Here is a 23094-nt window from a genome sequence, read left to right on the forward strand (position 1 = left end):
TGTACATACATGCTATCATGGTAAACATTAAGCATCCAGTGGTCTCTGCAGTCACGTCAGGGCAGTACAATACATGGTGTATCACTATTTACAATTGTAGGAAAATGGGGATGATCTCTGCAACCAAAGAGCACATGGATCACACTGTAAAAGCTAACTTTATGCCAGCAAGTTACTGGTCACACTGGGTGCATACACCATGTTTCTATAGTGCTACATCACATCACTAATAAACTGACAAAAATCATCATGTTTATTTCTTTAACAAATTACAGATAAAATGATCTTATTTTTTTTAAAGCTTTGCATGTTTTGCAGGATGCTGGCAAAGGATGAGCTTGTGGCTACGCTTCAAAAATGTGCGGAAGTTTTAAAAGCATCTTCTGGAAAACAGCTTGGCAATGCGCTGAAGAAGCTGGAGGAGTTCCTGGTTCAGTTCCAGTGTCTTGAAGGTAACCGTGTATCATTGTAGCCCACTCTGCTGGCAGAAGATGGAGAAAAACACATGGCTAGGAGTGCAGGGGGTCAACCAATGTCCACCCACCTATAGATCTACCACTAGCGCCTTCTACTCACAGCCATATGGATTCTCTATGACAGGTTACACGCGGATTCCCGTATTTGAAAAATAAGGGTAGCGATAGGTGTAAAAAAATAAAATAAAAACAGATCCACGCTATGTAGTGCGTTTCACTACTGCTTAGTATAAATGGCTTAATTTTGCCAATTGCTATTATGTATTGTAGCTTTTTTGTGTAAACATCTGTACCATTACAATCTATGTATGTGTTTGGGGTGTATTGTACACCAAGTAAGCCTTATTTGATTTATATCACAATGATACATTAAGCAGCACTATGCACAGTGACCATGAACCACAATCATTGGTCACTCAGTGTCCTCAAAACAGCTTGCACTCCATTATCTGTACTACAGTCACACAGGATGGTTAAACTATTAGTTACGTGTGAGATGCAGCATTAAAGGAACACAACATTATTATTATGCATTTATAAAGCGCTGGCTTCTTCCACAGTGATATACAGAGTATATGGACCTTACACTAACTGTCCCCACAGAAGCCTCTAAATGAGTCCCTACCATGTCGCTATCATAGTCTAAGGCCAATTTTATGAGGAATCAGTTAATGTATCTTGGGGGATATTTGCGGGAGCTAGGTTTTCTTTTTTATATATATATATATATATATATATATATATATATATATCAATTAACCGCTTTTTCCACCACTACAGAATATTTATGTCCTCTGTGACTTCATCTAAGCCATGAGGACGAAGATATAAGTTGTGTAGCTGAAGCGCAGCTGTGCACGATTGCGCTTGCTCCTCTGCAAAACTATCTGTGCTATCTGCTTCAGCACTAATTCATAAATCAATAATAAATGCAATACATTTAATTTTTACCATTAAAAATACTTTTATTTTCTCAGTTCATAATGAAAAATACACACTGTAGCATTATTTCAGAATCAAATATCTTCACCATAAATTGTGTGAATTTGTGATAAACAGTAGAAATAGCCAAACAAAACTTGTGTTTTTTATCCACAATAGCGCTGGAATTGGTAAAACTGAGAAATAGTGTTTTTTCTATTTTTTTTTCTATTAAAATGCATAGGAAACAAATTAGTTTGAGGGAAAAAATGCCATACAATAAAAGCCTAGTTAGTCTTGAAATAAATTATATAAATTTCATTAAGGTGCCATACATAGGGATAACGTTACTGCTGAAGAAATAGGGACATAGCTAAATCGTCAAAACTGCTCTGGTCCATAAGGGGGAAACAAGATTTTGATGCAAAGTGGTTAAAACGATCACGCAGACTGGAAAGATCTTGCTCGAAATGGAGGCGATAAGGTGTGTGGCGGTAGTGACAGTAGATTTCAGAATGACCGAAGGACCCCCCAGGTGTGTGGCTGTAGTGACAATAGATTTCAGGATGACTGAAGGACCCCCAGTCCTGTGTGCGTGTTTTTTTTTTTTTTTTTGCTGTCTTACAAAAAAATGTGACTCCTTCGGTACCAGGGTGCGAGTCTGGGCACACTCTACTACTAGGCCTCATTGGGTGCTTCTTCATCCAAGTTCACATTCTGTTAATCCTGTTCACATATTTACCTGCCAAGTATGCTGTGTTGTATTTGTAACTCATATAATGGGCCTTTCCTAACTGTGAAGGAGGATAAAGAAAGCAGGTGCCATGCTGGGAATTGATTGCATCTCAGAGGTGCATTGATAGTATTGCTATTGATAGGTAGCTTCCATTATGTCAGGGTACCCAGCAACAGGAAACGTGACTTCCTAATAATGCATGCCAAGCAGAGATGATATCATGCATCATAGCAGCTTCCCATGTGATATTGTGAATTCTGAAAGTCAGACGCCAACAACATATCCTCATATCCTGCATGAATACGTCCAGCTTGGCAGTAAATCTCTTCAGATGCAAAAAATGTTACAATAATGGAAAACACAGGACAGATTGACAGAGGTGAAGCCATTCATTTTACCAGTAGGATGATTTACGTATAGGATTTCTGTATTTTGCTAGAAATGCAATAGCCTTACAGATCAAGCACAAACTGTGCAAGAGGGATATGTAGATTTCCCTGCTTTTTTTGCAGACATAACCTAATTTGCACAGTTGGCATCTCTTTCTCAACTTCTCTATTATGTTTCTTGTGATGTTTTAATAATCAGATGGTGCTGTGAAGTCCTGGCAGCATCCATTGAGGATTGCTGATTATGTTCTGTAGTCCCATGGAAGGATTACATGTATTACATCTTAGATATTTGCTAGTATTAAAGTCAATACACATTTACAGTATGGTAGAAATACAAAAGCCACTTTTGTCTCGGGTCTTCTAAGTTAAATAAGGAGAGCAGTTAATAATAAACCAGTGCAAACCAGTTAATAAACCAGTACACGTATAGTTATTTATATGTAGTGCAAAAATGAATTTTACTTCATCCAAACACACATGAATGCAAAACTATTAACTTCTAATCATTTCAACATAATGCTCCTTTATCATTCTGGCATCAAGGATATTGATGCTATTCTCTCTTCCCATGGTCATTAACCCTTTGATGTTTTGCATATTCAGTAGTGATGCATCGTGGGGGATCTTTCTTGCTCACATAAATTTGAATAATTACAAATACCTTATGTTTTAAGAGGGCAAATTTTATATTCCGCAAAACTTTTTTTTTTTTTTTAAATAAAAGGGGTTTTTTAGGTTCCTTCTGGTCCTGATTATGATCACTGACTCACATTTGCTGCATAACAAACTGTACATTAGACTTTCATGGGATGGGTATACCAACCCTTGCATGATTGCTGATTCACTACTTCTGCCAGCTATACTTTTAAGACTGACTGCCCTTCTGATACCACCCTTGAGCTGTCTGTCAATCTGAGACCTACCCCCTTTAGTCACATGGGCATGTAGGGAGGGGAGAGTCATTGCTTATCTATTTAAGGACCGAGCTAATTGAAATCTACACCCTGTTTTGGTGGGATCCTGGCTGGCAGGGTGTAGATTTCAATTAGCCACCGCTGCGTGCATCTGCCGTTTCTGCCGCACCCCGCCACTCAAACCCGACGTGTCTCGCCGCATCTCACAGGCTCTGCCTGTCTCTATGATGGCAGAGCCATATGAGCCGGTCAGGAGCCGTTTCATTGGCTCCTGGCAGTGTCTATCAATGTAAGCCGCTCCCAGTGAAAGCGGCTCCTGACCGGCTCACATGGCTCTGCCGTCATAGAGACGCAGAGTCTATGTCCTGGAGGTCCCGGCGAGCGGCAATGACGGCGGTTGCGGTGGGTATGTGTAGCGATCGTCGGTATTTCGTAGGGTTTACGCGTTCCTGTACCAGCGGTCTCTGGTACTTAAGTGGTTATTATAAGTTGAATCCAAGCCTCCCTGCTGGGACAATCCCCATCGGGGCTTTCATTGTACAACTGAAGGTTGCTGATGTGGAAATGGGGAGCTATGAATAATTTAGTTGTTGCCAGAGGTATGTTACGTTTTCATTTTTCTACTTGTTGTTTAGAAAATGTTTCATGCATAATACATTTAAAGGGGAACTGTAATCAAAATAACATTATATATTTACAATATTCATTTATAAATAATTTAGTCAGTGTTTGCTCATTGTAAAATCTTTGCTCTCCCTGATTTGCTGTCTGGAATTTATTTAGGTGAAAACATCTTTAGTACTGGCAGGTGATTTCTGCGGAATGTTCATTTATTGACAGTTATAAATCCAGTAGAAAAGATCTCTGGTCTCCCAAAATGCTCTAGAAAATTCTTCATAATAAACTGCCTAGGATAAGCTTCAGTGGTAGGATGGGGCTACATACCAATGCACAGCAGTACAGTATATAGCTATGTGAGGTTTTTCTGATGCTGAAACCAGGATATTTAACGTAAAATATGAATATAATTAATTTGCTGCATTTTACTATATGTTCCTCTTTAAAATAATGTTGTAACAAAATGCATATTAAAAAATGTGTTTAAACTTTGGATTTGAAGTGAACCCATGTCCAACTTTAAAGTGAATGCCCATCTCCAATGAGTGCTAAGTAATGCAATTTCAATGGAGTAGTTTTCATTAAATGCATTCTTTGTAGTGCGTCTCGATTCCCCCCCTAAAAAAATTGGACTGCTTGCTGTAGACTTTCAAACCATTTGTATGTGGAAAAACGCATGCTGAATTTAATATCCTTGTGGAAACCAGGCCTGAGATTCTGGCCTGAGTTGTAAATTATGTACACTCATTCCTGTCTCACTAAGCTGATCCAATTGGCCAACTGTCACTATATCATGGCCACTTTTCCTGTCACCAATATCGCATGACTACAGACATAGGCATAGTTGGCCAGTGGGAGCAGCTTAGGCAGCACAGGGCTCTTTCACATCAGAGCTTGCGTTGGAGAACGCTCAAAGCATACGTTTTGTTGTATGCGTTTTAATGCGTTTTGATATGCGTTGCACTGCAGTGAGTGTGCGTTTTTAATCCGTTTTCAATGCGTTACAGGACATAGAAAAACGCAGGTAATTTTTTTTTCTTTTAGTTTTCAACTTTCTACATTGTTCCTCTGTTGCATTCTTGGACTGATTGCCTGCGTTAACGTATTAAAAACGCGCATAGTGTGCGTTTTACATTGACTAACATTGTAACGCATAAAGCTAGCGTCGGCCGAAAAACTGCGCCTGGGTGCAGTGTAACGCAACGCACAAAAATGCAGCGTTATATGTGAAAGCTAAAATGAAAGTCTATGGACTTTCATTTCACCTTGGGTAACGCAAACTTTATCCTTTGCGTTGAAACGCAGAAAATCTGCCCTAATGTGAAAGAGCCCACAGGATGGCCACAATTTTTGACTCATGCCTTAGTTTCACTCCATAATTAGCTGGGTACAGGTACACTTTTTAAAGAAATCATTTTTATAAGATATAAATAGATTCACTCTGATATTCAACAAAAATCTGAAACCTAACCTAAAATACATTTCCTTCATAGTTCTTTTACAACAGTTACACTAGAAATAAATGTCAAATGACCACATTTCACTATGGCAACAGCCGACTTGGTTGCCTGGTGCTATTTTTCCTTTCCTGTCTGTTGACATGACAGATACTTCATGACTAGATACATTTCAGAGAAGGGGTTTTGGTGGCTGTAGTAAAATAGAACTTAAGAAAAACATTCCTTTTTAAAGGCCATACAAGAAGCAAAGACATCTGAAAGAGTGTTTCATTTGTGAAAATATTAAAATGTAGAAGCTTGTCAGTGTTACAACAGAATGGGCCATCATTTTATGCAGAAATACAGGCTCAGCCGTTGATATCCGCAGCCGATTCAAAAGCTGCCAGTGTGCTGTGCAAACATTCCTTACCTGTCACAATATGCGCCTTTGATTTGAACCCTTTGATATAGTGACAGAGGCACTCTAAATATATATGCTACACATCAGCCCTTCAGGATATACATGTAATACTAACCTTGACCTAAAGTTGTTCTGCACAGAATCAATAGAGAACAGACAAAACGGGGACAGCCATGCTTTGCATCACTGTTGTGTCTTACTGTTTATCTGATTTTTGATCTTTTTACATTTTTTATTCTTAGCAGTTGTTCTAATAAGAGAACACCCACTGTGTGCATTTAATGATAAGATATGGTGCTCAAATACCCCTTTTCAAAATTCGAGTTTGGTCGAATTCGAATAGTAAATTATTCGAGGTCAGTCGAATATTCGAGTCGAATAAATTTTACTATTCGATTCGACCTCGGACTTCGAGCTCACTATTCGAGTCGGTATTCGAGCTCATTATTCAAGCTGACTATTCGAATTGGCCTTAAATAGCTTCCTACACTTGTTTTGAGGGTGAATGATGCAAGAAACATCTTTTTTTCCAAGTAACAACAGCAAGTGATTATGTGGGGATGTTCCTTTAAAAAAAAAAAGGTGAAAAGAGAAGTTGTGTCCAGAATTTTGTTCAGTACTGTATATACTTCTTCTTCTTCTTCTTCTTCTTTATCTTCTATATCTTCTTCTTCTTCTTCTATATCTTCTTCTTCTTCTTCTTCTATATCTTCTTCTTCTTCTTCTTCTTTATCTTCTATATCTTCTTCTTCTTCTTCTATATCTTCTTCTTCTTCTTCTTCTTCTTCTTCTTCTTCTTCTTCTTCTTCTTCTTCTTCTTCTTCTTCTTCTTCTTCTTCTTCTTCTTCTTCTTCTTCTTCTTCTTCTTCTTCTTCTTCTTCTTCTTCTTCTTCTTCTTCTCCTTCTCCTTCTCCTTCTCCTTCTCCTTCTCCTTCTCCTTCTCCTTCTCCTTCTCCTTCTCCTTCTCCTTCTCCTTCTCCTTCTCCTTCTCCTTCTCCTTCTCCTTCTCCTTCTCCTTCTCCTTCTCCTCCTTCTCCTTCTCCTCCTTCTCCTTCTCCTCCTTCTCCTTCTCCTCCTTCTCCTTCTCCTCCTTCTCCTTCTTCTCCTTCTCCTTCTTCTCCTTCTCCTTCTTCTCCTTCTTCTCCTTCTTCTCCTTCTTCTCCTTCTCCTTCTCCTCTTATTTCTCTTTTCAATTTTTTTTTTTTTAATAAAAATGCAGCTATTTTTGAGCGTAACAAATAGCTGGTGGCGCACGCATGTTGGAAGCGCCATTGTATGTGCTCCCTGGCAGTGGAAACACACAGACAGCAGGAGGTAAATTTAGCAGCAGGAGGAGGAGGATGAGTGTGTGGCAGCAGGCAGTCAATGAGGCAGGCAGCGTGACATAATAGCCCTGGTACCTAGCGGTGATACCAGGGCTGTAAATAAACACAGCAGGCAGGAGGTCCCAGACAGCGGTCGTGCAGCACACATCGTGTCCAATACACAACTGGGACAACACAGTTTTCAACCCGGGCACCTCAGAAAAATTAAACCTTTTTTTTTTTATGGTTTTTTGGTTTTGTTCGTAAAACAAATTACACAGATATATAGCTATTGTTTGACGTAATAGCTGGTGGCAGAGTGGCAGCAGAATGTAATTCTGTGTACCCTGGCAGTGGGAAACACAGACCGACAGCAGCAGCAGCAGGAGGAATGGAGGAGTAATGTGAGCAGCTATTGTTTGACGTAATAGCTGGTGGCAGACTGGCAGCAGAAGGTAATTCTGTGTACCCTGGCAGTGGGAAACACAGACAGACAGCAGCATCAGCAGGAGGAATGGAGGAGTAGTGTGAGTGTGGCAGTAGGTAGGCAGCGTGACATAATAGCCCTGGTACCTAGCGGTGATACCAGGCCGTAAATAAACACAACAGGAGGTCCCAGACAGCGGTCGTGCAGCCCACATTGTGTCCAATACACAACTGGGACAACACAGTTTTCAACCCGGGCACCTCAGAAAAATTATAATAATAATAATATAATAATCCAAACATTTGTATAGCGCTTTTCTCCTGTCGGACTCAAAGCGCTCAAGAGCTGCAGCCACAGGGACGCGCTCAAGAGGCCACCCTGCAGTGTTAGGGAGTCTTGCCTTGAACTCCTTACTGAATAGGTACTTGACCTAGCCAGGATTCGAACCCTGGTCTCCCATGTCAAAGGCAGCGCCCTTAACCAGTACACTAATTAAACCTTTTTTTTTGTAATGGTTTTGTAGTTTTGGTTTTACAACCAATTACACAGATATAGCTATTTTTGACGTAATAGCTGGTGGCAGAGTGGCAGCAGAAGGTAAATCTGTGTACCCTGGCGTTGGGAAACACAGACAGACAGCAGCAGCAGGAGGAATGGAGGAGTAATTATGTGAGCAGCTATTGTTTGACGTAATAGCTGGTGGCAGAGTGGCAGCAGAAGCTAATTCTGTGTACCCTGGCAGTGGGAAACACAGACAGACAGCAGCATCAGCAGGAGGAATGGAGGAGTAGTGTGAGTGTGGCAGCAGGTAGGCAGCGTGACATAATAGCCCTGGTACCTAGCGGTGATACCAGGCCGTAAATAAACACAACAGGAGGTCCCAGACAGCGGTCGTGCAGCCCACATCGTGTCCAATACACAACTGGGACAACACAGTTTTCAACCCGGGCACCTCAGAAAAATTAAACCTTTTTTTTTTTTTGGTTTTTTTTGTTTTGTTTTTACAACAAATTACACAGATATAGCTATTTTTTGACGTAATAGCTGGTGGCAGAGTGGCAGCAGAATGTAATTCTGTGTACCCTGGCAGTGGGAAACACAGACAGACAGCAGAAGGGCAGTACACAGCAGCCCACTGTAGGTGTAAAATGTGTGGCTGCAGGCGACGTAATAGTCAAAGTGAACCAGGCTGGCTTAGTGAGCAGGAGCCAGGAGGTGGTAAAGGGTGGTAAGGCACATTAACGATGGTTCTTAGCCAGTTCATGTCCCCCTCTCGCCGACAACAGGGGCCAGGAACTCGCCTTCCACCCACGCCTGGTTCATCTTGAGAAACGTCAGTCTGTCCACAGACTTGTGAGACAGACGTGAGCGTTTCTCGGTGACCACACCACCAGCTGCACTGAAGCAGCGCTCGGACAGCACGCTGGAAGGGGGGCAGGACAGCACTTCCAGGGCGTACTGCGCCAGCTCGCTCCAGATCTCCAGGCGCTTGACCCAATACTCCATGGGATCAACAGGGGCATCGCTGTCAAGCCCGCTGTAGGACCCCATGTAGTCAGCCACCATGCGGGTCAGGCGCTGGCTGTGACCGGAGGAGGATGCTGCTGCATGCACCTCCTCTCTAGTCACTGCTGCCGGAGCCTCTACAGTCCTGTAGAGCTCGTGGCTGAGAGACAGCAGGTCTGTGGGGCGCTTGCTGCTGGATGCAGGCACCTGCTGCTGCCTCTGTGCTGGCTGCTGGACAGTGGGGGTGGAAGGCTGGGGGAAGGCTTCCTCCAAGCGCTCAACAAGGGCCTGCTGCAAGCTCCTTATTTGTTGCGCTGGGTCTCCTCCTGCTGGCGGCAGGAACTGGCTCAACTTCCCCTTGAGGCGTGGGTCCAACATCATGCTGATCCAGATGTCCTCCCTCTGCTTCATCTGGATCACCCTGGGGTCCCTGCGCAGGCACGTCAGCATGTGCGCTGCCATTGGGAAGAGGCGGGCCACGTCTGCTGGCACATCGACGGCAGTGCTGCTGTCCTCATCCTCCTCCTCTGCCTCGTCAGCCTCATCCTCTCTCCACCCCCGCACCAACTCAGCTGCACTGTGCTGCTCCCCCTCATCAGCAGCAAGGTCAGGGACCTCCACCAAGTCCTCCTCCTCCTCCCCCTCAGAGGTGGACTGTGCAGCTGCTTGCCGCTCCTGCTGGTCCAAGGCTGCCGCTCCCTGTTCCAGCAAAGCATCGAGGGCCCTGTTCAGCAGACAAACCAGGGGCACCCACTCGCAGACCATAGCATGGTCCCTGCTCACCATGTTAGTGGCCTGCAGAAAGGGAGCCAGCACTAAGCACACCTGCTGCATGTGCCTCCAGTCATCATCGGGGACGATGGACGGGATGTTGCTGGTCTTGTCCCTTCTCTGAGCGGCGGAAACAGTGGCCAGGGCAAGGTACTGGTTGACAGCGTGCTTCTGTTCAACCAGACGCTCCAACATCGCCAGGGTGGAGTTCCAGCGAGTCGGAACGTCAAGGATCAGCCGATGGCGTGGCAGATCCAGCTCCTTTTGCACGTCTTCCAGGCTCGCACAGGCTGCAGCCGAGCGCCGGAAGTGACGCACAACGTTCCTTGCCGTTTCCAGCAGTTCGCCCATCCCCTGGTAGGTGCGCAAGAACTTCTGCACCACCAGGTTCAGCACGTGGGCAAGACAGGGGATGTGGGTCAGGTTTCCCCTGTCTATTGCGGCAACCAGATTGGCCCCATTGTCGGCCACCACCTCTCCGACTCTGAGGCCTCTGGGGGTCAGCCAAATCCTCTCCTGCTCCTGGAGTTTGGCCAACACATGGGTTGCCGTCAGCTTGGTCTTCCTAAGGCTGACCAAGTGCAGCAGCGCTTGGCAGTGGCGGGCCTTCACGCTGCTGCTGAGGCGGGGGGTTTGGCCAGGTGTGCCGGAGGATGGCAGAGGATCGGAGGAACCTGCTGCAGTTCCCCCGACCCTGCGGGGTGGCACCACCCACTGTGTTGCTGCTGCTGCTGTGCCCGCTGCTGCTCTCCCATCCTCACCCCCTTCCACCAAGCTGACACAGTGGACAGTGAAGGACAGGTAGCGGCCTGTCCCGAAGCGGCTGCTCCAGGAGTCCATGGTGACGTGGACCCTTTCACCAACCGCGTGCTCCAGCCCTCGCTCCACATTGGCCATCACAAAGCGGTGCAGTGCAGGAATGGCCTTGCGGGCAAAGAAGTGTCTGCTGGGGAGCTGCCAGTCTGGGGCTGCGCAAGCAAGCAGTGCACGAATGTCGCTCCCCTCCTGCACGAGCGTGTACGGCAGGAGTTAAGAGCACATGGCCCGTGCCAGCAAGCCGTTCAGCTGCCGCACGCGACGGCTGCTGGGAGGCAGAGCCCTAACCACCCCCTGGAAGGACTCGCTCAAAAGGCTCTGGCGTGGCCTTTTGCTGGCACGGGAATCAGCAGACACAGAGGAGGAGGCCACTGAGGACTGGCTGCCAGAACAGGTCTCAGTGTCGGCGGCAGGAGTTGCAGAGGGGGGAGGAGCAGTGCGTTTCCGCACTCCTGCTGGTGCTGCTGGAGGAGCAGGAGGGCGGGTGGCTGCTGTTGCTGCTGCTGCTGCAGCTGAAGGCTGTGCAGTGATGGGTGTGGTGCCACTGCCAGCACCAGATGCCTTCAGCCTCTGGAACTCCTCATGCTGGTGGAAATGTTTCGCAGCAAGGTGGTTGATGAGCGAGCTGGTGCTGAACTTTAAGGGGTCTGCACCTCTGCTCAACTTCCGCTGACAGTGGTTGCAAGTGGCGTACTTGCTGTACACAGTGGGCATGGTGAAAAATCGCCAGATTGGTGACAGAAACATCCCCCTACGGCATGGAAGCGCTGCTGCCGCCTGTCTCCCTGTGGTGGTTGGGGGGGGGGCTTGGGTGCAGCTGGTGGTTGTACTGGCAGATGCTGCTGCTGCTGCTGAGCCTGAGACACCAGCAGGCTGTGGGACCTGCCTACTGCTGCCAATGCTTGCAATGATGCGCCTCCTTGCAAGGCCCACAAGCGCATCCTCCTCCTCCTCCTCAGAGCTGCTGAGGACGACATCCCCTGGAGGTGGTGGCACCCAGTCTCTGTCTGTCACCGGGTCATCATCATCCTCCCCCTCCTGAAACATGTCCTGCTGGGATGATGACCCCCCAAACTCCTCTCCTGATGCATGGATGGGCTGCTTGACTGTCGCCACAGTCTTGCTGTCCAATCCCTCATCCCCCAAAGTGCCCATCAGCATCTCCTCCTCCAAATCGCCAACAACAGCAGACAATACCCTGATGGTGCCTGGGGTAAAAATACTGCTGAGTGACAGGTCGCCAACTTGTGACCGTGAACTGGCCTCCTCCCCAGACCCTGCTGGGCGGCTGCTGCGAACAGGGGTGGTGGTGGTGGTGGTGAGGGCTCGGATGCAGAGCTGATAGCGGGCTGCTCATCCTCCGTCATGAGTTGCACCACAGTGTCTGCATGCTTTTCCTCAATGGGACGTTTCCGACCCGGCTGGAGGAAAATCGGAGCAGGTGCTACACGCTGCTGCTGCTGTTGCTGTGTCTCTGCAGCGTGAGTTGCAGATGCTCCTGCTGGGCGGCGCCCAAGGCGTCCACGGCCAGTGGCTATGGGAGGAATGTTAGCCACTGACGCTGCTGCTGCTGCTGCTGCGGAACTGTGCATGGTGGTGCGGCCGCGGCCTGCCACAATGCTGCTCCCTCTCCTCCTGATTCCCTTGCTGCCCTTCCCCTTGCCCAAACCGCGCTGGCTGCCACTTCCAGACATCTTCGATGTTTTGGGCGTAAAGACAAAAGTTTTTTTAAAAGGGCGGGTTAAAAGTGGGGTACTTTAATGGAGTGGGTTGGTGGGTGAGGTGACTGAGTGAGTGTCCCTAGTACAGTAAGTAAGTAGTAACAGTCAGGAAGTACAACTAGAAGTTACAATAATCAGTAGTAATCACAAGGAAATTTAGTGTGTGTACACTACAGACAGTGAGTGCACGCACGCGCAAACACGCGCAGGAGCTAGCCTATGAACAGTGACTGAGTGAGTGTCCCTAGTACAGTAAGTAAGTAGTAACAGTCAGGAAGTACAACTAGAAGTTACAATAATCAATCAGTAATCAGAAGGAAATAGAGTGTGTGTACACTACAGACAGTGAGTGCACGCACGCGCAAACACGCGCAGGAGCTAGCCTATGAACAGTGACTGAGTGAGTGTCCCTAATACAGTAAGTAAGTAGTAACAGTCAGGAAGTACAACTAGCAGTTACAATAATCAGTAGTAATCACAAGTAAATTTAGTGTGTGTACACTACAGACAGTGAGTGCACGCATGCGCAAACACGCGCAGGAGCTAGCCTATGAACAGTGACTGAGTGAGTGTCCCTACTACAGTAAGTAAGTAGTAAGAGTCAGGAAGTACAACTAGAAATTACAATAATCAATCAGTAATCAGAAGGAAATAGAGTGTGTGTAGTGTGTACACACTACACAGACAGTGAGTGCACACACACACGCAGGAGCTAGCCTATGAACAGTGACTGAGTGTCCTAGTACAGTAAGAGTAAGTAGTAACAGTAAGTACAACTAATTACAATAATCAATCAGTAATCAGAACTTCAGAAGGAAATAGAGTGTGTTGTACACAGACAGTGAGTGCACACACGCAGGAGCTAGTAGCCTATGAACAGTGACTGAGTGTCCTAGACTCCTATAGTACAGTAAGAGTAAGTAGTAACAGTAAGTACAACTAATTACAATAATCAATCAGTAATCAGAAGGAAATAGAGTGTGTGTGTACACTACAGTACACAGACAGTGAGTGAGTGCACACACGCAGGAGCTAGTAGCCTATGAACAGTGACTGAGTGTCCTAGACTCCTATAGTACAGTAAGAGTAAGTAGTAACAGTAAGTACAACTAATTACAATAATCAATCAGTAATCAGAAGGAAATAGAGTGTGTGTGTACACTACAGTACACAGACAGTGAGTGAGTGCACACACGCAGGAGCTAGTAGCCTATGAACAGTGACTGAGTGTCCTAGACTCCTAGTACAGTAAGAGTAAGTAGTAACAGTAAGTACAACTAATTACAATAATCAATCAGTAATCAGAAGGAAATAGAGTGTGTGTGTACAAGACAGTGAGTGCACACACGCAGGAGCTAGTAGCCTTAGCCTTAGCCTATGAACAGTGACAGTGAGTGTCCTAGTACAGTATAACTACAATACTAAATACAGAATCAATCAGTAGTAAAGGACAGCAGAAATACTGGTATAGATGAGAGAAATATACTAACAGAGGACAGGAGAGAACAGCTGCCCACACAGGCAGGCCCTGAGGCCTAAAGCTGTAAGCTTGCCTGCAGCTGCTGTCTCTGTCTATGTAACACAAAAGCTACTAACTAAAATACAATGTCTATCTAACTAACAACAATATAGGTGTGTATAGGAGGTGTATGTGAGCAAAAACGCTAGGTAAATGACCACAATAGAGCTCTTGCTAAGCCAAAGCACAAAGGAGCAACTCTCTCTCTATGCAAGTCTCAGGCAAGGACGGAGAAACCTAACATGGCGGCCGCTATTTATAGGGTAGGGGCTGGCCAGGGTCCCCCTCTGTGATTGGCTGCCGTCAGAGGGCCTGGGAGCCCTCTGATTGGCTCTAAGGACATCAATCTGGGCTATGACGCTATTCGAGCTCGGTACCCGAGCTCGAATAGCGCCGTTTGCTCGAATAGCTCGAATAGTGAATGGGCTATTCGCGTTTACTCGAATAGCCCATTCGAATAGCTGCAGCTATTCGGAGCTCGAATACCGAGCTCGAATAGCTGAAAAAGAGCTCGAATATTCGAGCTACTCGAATATTCGAGCTCTGCTGAGCATTCATAAATAAACTACAAATAGTCCCTGGATAACAAATGAGGTAGGGACTGAAGGTTTTGAAGGTTTGTTGGTCATGCTGGGTACACATGATGCAATTTCCCAACTGATCGACGGATAATCTAACAGGAAGTTGCATCACGTGTACATGGCCAAACTGCTCCCGATCGATAACTGGTTCGATTTTCCCGTAATAACTTTGGAAAATCAATCCTGCTATGAAAAGGGAGCAGATCAGACATATACACTATTTTTCCAATTTCATGCTGTATTTGATTTAAAATAAATAACAGTACTGTAGATAAAACTCACACATTTTATTTGTCCTGGCTAGAAAAATATTTAAATTATGTTCCTAGTACAATGTATGGGGACAATATATTATTTGGAAATAAAGGTGTATATTTTCTGTTAAAGTGATCCTTAAAGCGGAATATAACCCTGCATTTCAACTTTGCTCTAAAACATTATTTACAGTATATTATATGCAACCAGCATTTTTTTTACTAGACCAGCATTGGAAGGGTTACACAGTGCTTTAGATACATTTTGTTTACATAAATGTATCTAAGTGTTGAATGTGACTCATCTCTCTGACTGAGAAGGAGTTGGAGGACAGCCAAAGAGTGTGTAACATTTCTCAATAGATACATATAACTAAATAGAATGTAACAATCTGAACTTCTGCATATCTCTCCACGGAACTTTAAACCTCTGTGTTTAACCCTTCCAATGCTGGTCTAGTAAAAAAAAAAATGCTTTTTGCATATAATATGCTGTAAATAATGTTTTAGAGCAAAGTTGAAATGCAGGGTTATTTTCCGCTTTAAGCCAAGTAAAAAAAAATGTGAATTACTCACCTGGGGCTTCCCTCAGCCCCCTGCAGCCGATCGGTGCCCTCGCAGCCCCGCTCTGACACTCCAGGACCCGCCGGCGAACACTTACGGTTTGGCCGTCACCGGCCGACGGGCTTGGGTACGCGAGTGATTCTTCGCGTTCCCAGCCTGTATATCGCCCCCTATGCTGCTATTGCGGCCACCGATCGGCTGCAGGGGGCTGAGGGAAGCCCCAGGTGAGTAAATCTCATTTTTTTTACTTGGCTTAAGGATCACTTTAAGTGTTTTCTCACTGTACCCTATCAATCATTATAAGCTCTAATTTGCAAAAATAACAGTAATATACCCTCATGACATATCAGAGCTCCAAGACAGCTCTGTTCTTCAACAGTCTTCCCCGGTAATAGAGTCCAGTCGCACTGCACTGCTCATGCCTGGCCACGCGCCCTCATTGTGCTCCTGGCGATGGGGGTGCACAGCCAGGCCGCGCATGTGTAGTGCACCCCACTCACGCTACTGGACTTTATTATCAGGAAGATTGTAGAAGAACAGATCTGCCTGGTATAAATACTGCTAAATAAAATGTATCAGATATACTTTAATGTATTCTGCACAAGTTCCCACTGTTGGCCACCACTGATTTAATCATATGTACTATTAGAGTCAACTTTGTCTCATTTATTAATGGTGCATAGTGTTGTAGTCCTTCTAATATATTCGATCAAGAAAGTATTCTTACAATGTCTTTATATTTCCAAATGGTGGATTTAGGTCACTAGTATCCTATATTATTTTTTATTTTCTTTTTAACATTAGGCTCTTTTGCATTGTTCCAAATTCTGCTGTAATACGTTAGGTCTTCCCAGATTTTACTGCTTGTAGTGTGTGAAGTATCCTTTAGCTAGTAATTGGGGGAGTGTTTTTATATTACAGTGTATAAGTATAGTTTCTTGGTTTAAAGTGGGCCTGAGAGATTTCACTTAATTATGTATAAAAGCGTGAAACGGTCACCTTCAGACTAATGCAGCGATGAGCGGCAAAGCTTGCTAGATTTCTGGTGTATATATATATATATATATATATATATATATATATATATATATATATAATCTGCTACAAGGTATAAGTACAGCTTACTTATGAAGGCTGGAGGAAAAAGGTGATTACGATGTTACCCAGAGCAATTAATTTTATTTTGCGTTACTTTAACAGTCACTGGTATAATACTGGGTGGAATCTGTGTTCTGTAGACCCCTCTTCCTGTACTCAATTCATTGATGAATTAGAGCATCTTTAGACAGTTGTTGTGTTCCCGCTTCTTTCTTGCTATACATATAAACATATTTTCATTAAAGTGAACCAGAGATGAAAATAAACTAATGAGATAAGCAATTGGATCTGTCCTACTACTCCTAAAAATGACTCTTTTAGATAACTTAAGGTTTTATTTTATGTATAAACATTTACAAAGCAGATTTAATGTTTCATAGTCTCTGCTCAATTGCAGTATCTCAAGAGTCCCAGAGTGACAATACATGAACTATTGACCTTTTTTATCTTTTCCTCTAACAGTAAAAAGCCCAGATATCTCCTTAGGAAAGTAGAGTCGTGACTGGAGAAAAACTGTCAGTTCCATAGCTAATTATATACTCTTTCAGGCAGGGAAAAAAAGAAAAGGAGCACAGCATGATTGTCTGTATGCTTGCCACTGTAAATGCACATGTCTATTTAATCATGTCACATGTCATCTCTGGTACACTTTAAGTACTTTTGTGTTAAAGCATTCTTCTTAGCTCCAACCTCCTCCCTTGGACTTGTAACCCCCTTCTTATGTGTTCCTCGCCCCCACCTCGACTAGTCAAACCAATAAATTCCAACTGCTCCAATCTGCTCCCGATCCATTACGGGATCTATTTTCAGATCACTACTGCACAAAATCAATCCCGTTATCGATCGGGAGCAGATTGGATGTGTCGGAAATGATCGGTTTGACCTGTCGGGCTGATGGGAAATTGAATGGTGTGTACCTAGCATTAGATTTTAAGCCTATTTAGCAGGGCCCTCCTCCCTGGGTGCTCTTCTCTGCCACCCTATAGACTCAGAGACTTGTCTTTTATATTTATTCCTACACTTTTACATCTCTATTCTATGTACCATTGTTGAACGCTATAATGTCCCTTTGTCACATTGTTTAAAGGATACCTTAGCGCAAAAACAATTTAAAAATGGGCTGAGCAGGCATGTGTAGTGGGCTCTCCTCATGCCCACCATTCCCCCCTGTTCTCCGTCGTCCCACGTACCGGTCCCCCGAACTCACTTCCTGGTCGGGGTGGTTGCGGCTGAGTGTGCAGGCACTGCCTGACGATGCACATCCTTGATTGCGTGAGCGCTCTGCTCATGCGCACTACGTAGTTGTGACATCAGCCACAGCCACCCCACCAGGAAGTAAGTTTGGGCGATCAGTATGCGGTAACGGACGGGTCGGAGGAGAACAGGGGGAGCAGTGTTATGAGGAGAGCCCACTACACATACCTGCTCCCCCAGTTTTTAAGTTGTTTTTGTGCTGAGGTATCATTTAATTCTGTAATGTCTCCCCTATCTATTGTACAGCAGAGCATTATATGTTAGTTTTATAAATAAAGTATAATAATAAAGCAGGTCAGTAGGCCAAGAAGGAAACATAAAACTAATCACCAACCCGCCTGTGCCTAATAGTGTTTAATTGAAATAAAAGCTGCCCTATAATTTTAATGAAGCTGTCAAAATTCTCATTCAAACATCTCATTCCACTACAGAGCTGGATGATAAACCACCACCCATTTCACAGCTTCAGTTAAGGAAAGAAGCTGTGTTTAATTTTAATTACTTGTATATATAAGCAGGGATTCCTGATGCAGGGCTATGTTCATGAATGATTCAAAAGCCGTTCTTGTGATTTTTAAATGATGGTTCTGACTTCTGAATTGACACTGTTTACACAGCTGGACCTGTTAGGTTCTTAGGGGAGTTATTGGAACCAGTGAGTAGTTCAGCATGAAAGAAGAGCATCATTTGTTTGTATAAGAATGAGAAGGACTTTGTGGCATGATTCCTGTTTGACATTTTAGGGGTCTCTCTTATTAGTTTTACAAGGTTGCCAATGTAATCCCTCAGGCTCATCTCCCCATTTCTATTAGCTTCATTAGGTTGCATGCAGAGAATACTTATTCTTCATGAAATCCAAATGTGTAGTGAGGTCATGTGGTTTCATGTGGATTTTATTATATAGTTTGATTCTTTTACTATCATAATTCCATGGCTGCTATGCCACTTCCACTACACAAAATTGGGCAGTGTCAAAAGAAAATAAACTACATCATAACTGATTGTTAGGTGTTAGGCCTCGTTCACATTAGATACGTTTCTGTGCACTTTTCAGAGCGCATTGCCCTGTGCGTTCTGCAAGGTATTGATTTTCCCATGTAATTAAATGTGCCTTGTTCACATCTGTGCTGCACTGAGCTGCGTTACAAAAACGTAGTGTTGCATGCATCTTTGTGCATTTAGCTCTAAAACGCACATCAATGCAAGGGAATGGGTATGCTTTTTTTAGCACATAGAAGCGCATGCGTATTTTACACCTATTTGAAAAAACAAATACATTTACATATGAAAACAAAGCTTCATTGACAACTGCTACAATAAGCAAAACGTGTTTTAAAAAAGCGCATTGCAGAGCACTGAAACACACACTAAAGCGTGCACAAGCGCATGCGTTTATCATGCGCTTTTACATGTTTTTCAGCGCATCCAATGTGAACGAGGCCTTATCTTATAAAATCTGTTGTTTAATGAAAAGAAACACTGTATTGAGTGGGATGAGAAAGGCTGCCTTTTTCCTTTTTAACTATGCCAAATTATTGGCTGTTCTACTGATCCTGTGTCGCTTAGGCAGGGTTCACACTTGTTAAAATCGCTTCTTACCGAACACTGAAGTAATTCTATAGGCCTATCACGACTTGTAAAACAATGCACTACTTTTTCGCATACCACGTACGTATCACACTCAATATATTGCAAAGGGAACACATTTGTACTGCGTTCTCATTGTGTTTCTCACATGCGGCTTTATGTAAACAATGCCTTATGATGTGTTTCCTGTATCCTGTCTCATGAATATGGATGAAAAAATTCCCATTCTTCAAAAATGCAGGAAAAAAAATGAAAATGCAGATAAAATGCCTGAGAAGGTGGAGGCCGATTTGCTGATCCTATATAAGAAAGTCTTAATTGACAAATGACTTGTAATAAATATGTTGACATTTGTTTTTGTAATAAAATATGACTGTCTAAATAAAGTTACTGTATGTAGGCAGACTTTTACTTATACGGTTACATAAAGTAGCACAGTTCTACATCAAAAAGGTGAGAAATTATGTTTTCGTTTTGCTTTAGACTTTAGATATCTAAATGTTTTATAGGTGATCATGCAGAAAATGTGGAGGATGAAGATAATGTCACACAAAAGGGCCTACAGAAAAAAACAGATCTTTACCACCTTCAAAAGGTCAGTATTTGAAGAATAGTTATTGTAAAGACTGTGTACAAAGCCAGCATTCCTGCAGAATCCATATGATATAGCATTTAGGGTGGTTTCACACTGGGCCAGTGCAGTACTTTTACTACACTACACCACAGGTCAATGAAAGTCTTTGGGGACTTTCATACTGAGCCGGTACGGCACGATGCAACTGAAGCGTCCTAATTGCCGCTTCCCCGACGCAAGGAAAACCCTACGTTACTGTTCGGCTCTGCAGCGACGTGTGGTGTACTGGAAGTCATGTAAGTCTATGGCGATGCAGGGGTTCTTAAAAAAAGATAGCGTTGGCGTTGTGGCGCGCTCGCTGGAAGCATGTTTTTACAATAAGCTTCCGCACACTTCCGTATTTTGGAAACCGGAAGTGAGCGCAAACGCGCGTCACTTCCTGTGTGAATGTCAGCCAGAAGGGGATTAGCGTGTATTAACACGATAATCTCCCAAGGCCTGTTTTTGCTGGTGCTGCCGCACTGCTAACGCCAATGTGCAGTCTGAAAACGGCCCTAACTATTGATGATAGAAAGTAGCCAATACTTTAGAGCCCTGCAGGACCCATTAGTCAAGACAAAACAGACAACCTTATGGTAATACCAAATAAGTAGCGAACCTATACAGATTACCCCAAGCAAATGCACATGTGACCTCCAACCACCAATCAAATTACAGTTGTGATGTCACACTGATGTAAAACAAAGTATCAGAAATACACCTACGAGATGTCAAAAATAGATATTACCATAATAATCCAATATAACTAACCACATGAAAAGATTGTTGTGACTGGATGCTCTGGAAATATAATGAGAAAAATGTATGTAAATCAAAGTGAAAGAAGAAATCTGGTGAATGCAAACAAAGTCGAGTTAAATTAACGATAGAGAAATTAAAAAAGTGGGCCTAGACTTATATTACTGTTCTATATTAGCGGTAAGTGCCTTCTTCAGTTATCACCCTTCATAAACTATAAAAATAATAAGACCATTGTTAAAGAGGAGCTGTTAGGTATAGGGTCTCAGAAAAAAACAACACATATATCTGTAGCTAAATATTGGCTGTACTTACATTACATATGCATTTCACTGTCCACGTTTGGATTTCACAGAATTTGCAGAGAATGATGCTCCTTACAGCTCATGGCAGGTTCCATGTTTGTCTGTCTTGTATGAAGCCAATTGTTATGTAATATCCTCCCTTACCTTGCTTCCTAATGATTCGACTCACAAAAAAGATCAGGATCAAAGATCCTAATGGTTCATGATCCGGACAACACTACTGTGCAGTGAATATTAATTAGCCATGTGGCTAGGAACAATAGCGGACTCATGCAGTATACTCTAACGGAACATGTGCCCTGCGAACAGCACATTGATTTTTCAGTGCTGGCTGCTGTTACAAGCTGCTGTAACATGAGCCTGTAACTTCCGACTGTGAGAGCAGCCTTAGGGCGGGATAGGGAAATGAAGGGGAGGACCAAGGGAGTGCACTGGGGAGAAGAAGCAGCCCCAGAATGCTTTGCAGTATCTGTTATGCGTCCTGCCGGCCTCCTTAGGGGCTTGGGAATACAGAGCCTTGCTGTTCAGCAAACATCAAAGTAAGGCCTGGTGCACACCAGAGGAGTTTTTCTGAGCGTTTTGAGTTTTTAAATCTGCTGCTAATGTTATCCTATGTGTCTGTGCACACTGGAGCAATGAGGTTTTGTAAAAAAAAAACCATAGCATTACATTGGGAAGAGCTTTTAGAGGTTTCAAAAGCTCTTCCCAATGTAATGCTATGGGGTTTTTTACAAAACCTCATTGCTCCAGTGTGCACAGACACATAGGATAACATTAGCAGCAGATTTAAAAACTCAAAACGCTCAGAAAAACTCCTCTGGTGTGAACCACACCTAAGAGAGATTTTTAACTTCAGTATTGCCTTTTTGGCTTCCTTCTAAACTGTTTAACACAGGAGAATAGAGGTTTAAATTAGCTTTTGCAGCCTGACAGTTACTCTTTAAATAGCCTTTTAGCATTAATCTTAAATTCAGGACCACAGTCATTTGGGGAAAAAATGCTTGTATACCAGTAGATTGTTCTCATTATATCCCATGCTATTATTTGGGGTGTTAATAAACATGGGGTCCCAATTTCACAACTTATTATGAAAATATAAATAATAGGATATCCATATCTACTTGATTGCTTTTTTATCTGTTTATTAGGAAAAACAAATCATATACAAAAAATGTATTAAGTGTTGAAAAACATACAGTATGCTTACAATCCAGAGATTACACCAAGTGAAGAAATGGGTAAATCGTTTACAAATGTGCTGACAAATTACTGGTGGGAAAGAAACCTCTACAGACACTCATTAGACAGGCTTAGGTATGCCAGAACGTTTTCTATTTCTTTAAATAAGCAAGTGAAAAATGTCTCTTGTCCTTTTCCCAACTTCTTTAGACTGGGAAAGCAATGTAGCTGGTATATTAGCATGCCCTTAGGAACTGTCTCTAGGAGACGGCTACAAGGGACACATAAAATGTAAGGAATACAGATAAGCGCTTTCTCATTCACATGTGCACATTGAAAACATATATAGATTTTTTTTCTTTTCATATTCAGCTGCAACATATAAAGCCATACAGATTTCAATCTGAGTTCGCCCACGGGTCAGAAGAACATATGATTGGATCCTGATGTTAGATGTTTACTTAGAGATGCTCTGTCTAACATTTTATCTCCTTTGGCCTTTTTCTAGACTTTGTTAGAAATGAAAGAAACAAGGAGAACAAAGAAACCAAGCAGATTTGAATCCCTTCGAGTTGAAGCTGTGGACTTTCTTGATAGCCTTGTAAGGTGTGTTGGGTATTGGTTTTTCACTATATATTCTGCTTATGTATTTTCTAGCCTGATGTGTCTAAGCAATTATTGCGTCTTTTTAAATGCTTAAAGTGTACCTGAGATGGGCCCCCTTTAAAAATGTATACATACCTAAGGCTTCCTCCAGCCCCCTTTACCTGCAACTGGCCCCGCAAAGTTCTCCAGTTGGCATAGGCGCAGTCTTGACCAGGCGGACTCTCCGGTCTCGCTCTCATCACCGGGAGTGTTCTGCGCCTGCACAGCAGAGAACATGAATGCTGCAGGAGAATGCACGTGCAGGTGTCCCTGG

The 23094-nt window shown here is 43.6% G+C and overlaps 1 protein-coding gene across 1 annotated transcript in view; it reads left to right on the plus strand.

Annotated features, from left to right (window-relative positions):
* ORC3 (origin recognition complex subunit 3) overlaps positions 1–23094 on the plus strand; it is a 149045-nt gene that overhangs the window by 92440 nt on the left and 33511 nt on the right. The window contains exons 15-17 of the mRNA XM_068231129.1: positions 319–452; positions 19829–19914; positions 22684–22781. Of these exons, the coding sequence (XP_068087230.1) occupies positions 319–452; positions 19829–19914; positions 22684–22781 (318 nt within the window). The remainder of the gene's footprint in view (positions 1–318; positions 453–19828; positions 19915–22683; positions 22782–23094) is intronic.

The sequence above is a fragment of the Hyperolius riggenbachi genome, chromosome 4 (assembly GCF_040937935.1).
Source record: "Hyperolius riggenbachi isolate aHypRig1 chromosome 4, aHypRig1.pri, whole genome shotgun sequence".
Classification (NCBI taxonomy): domain Eukaryota; kingdom Metazoa; phylum Chordata; class Amphibia; order Anura; family Hyperoliidae; genus Hyperolius; species Hyperolius riggenbachi.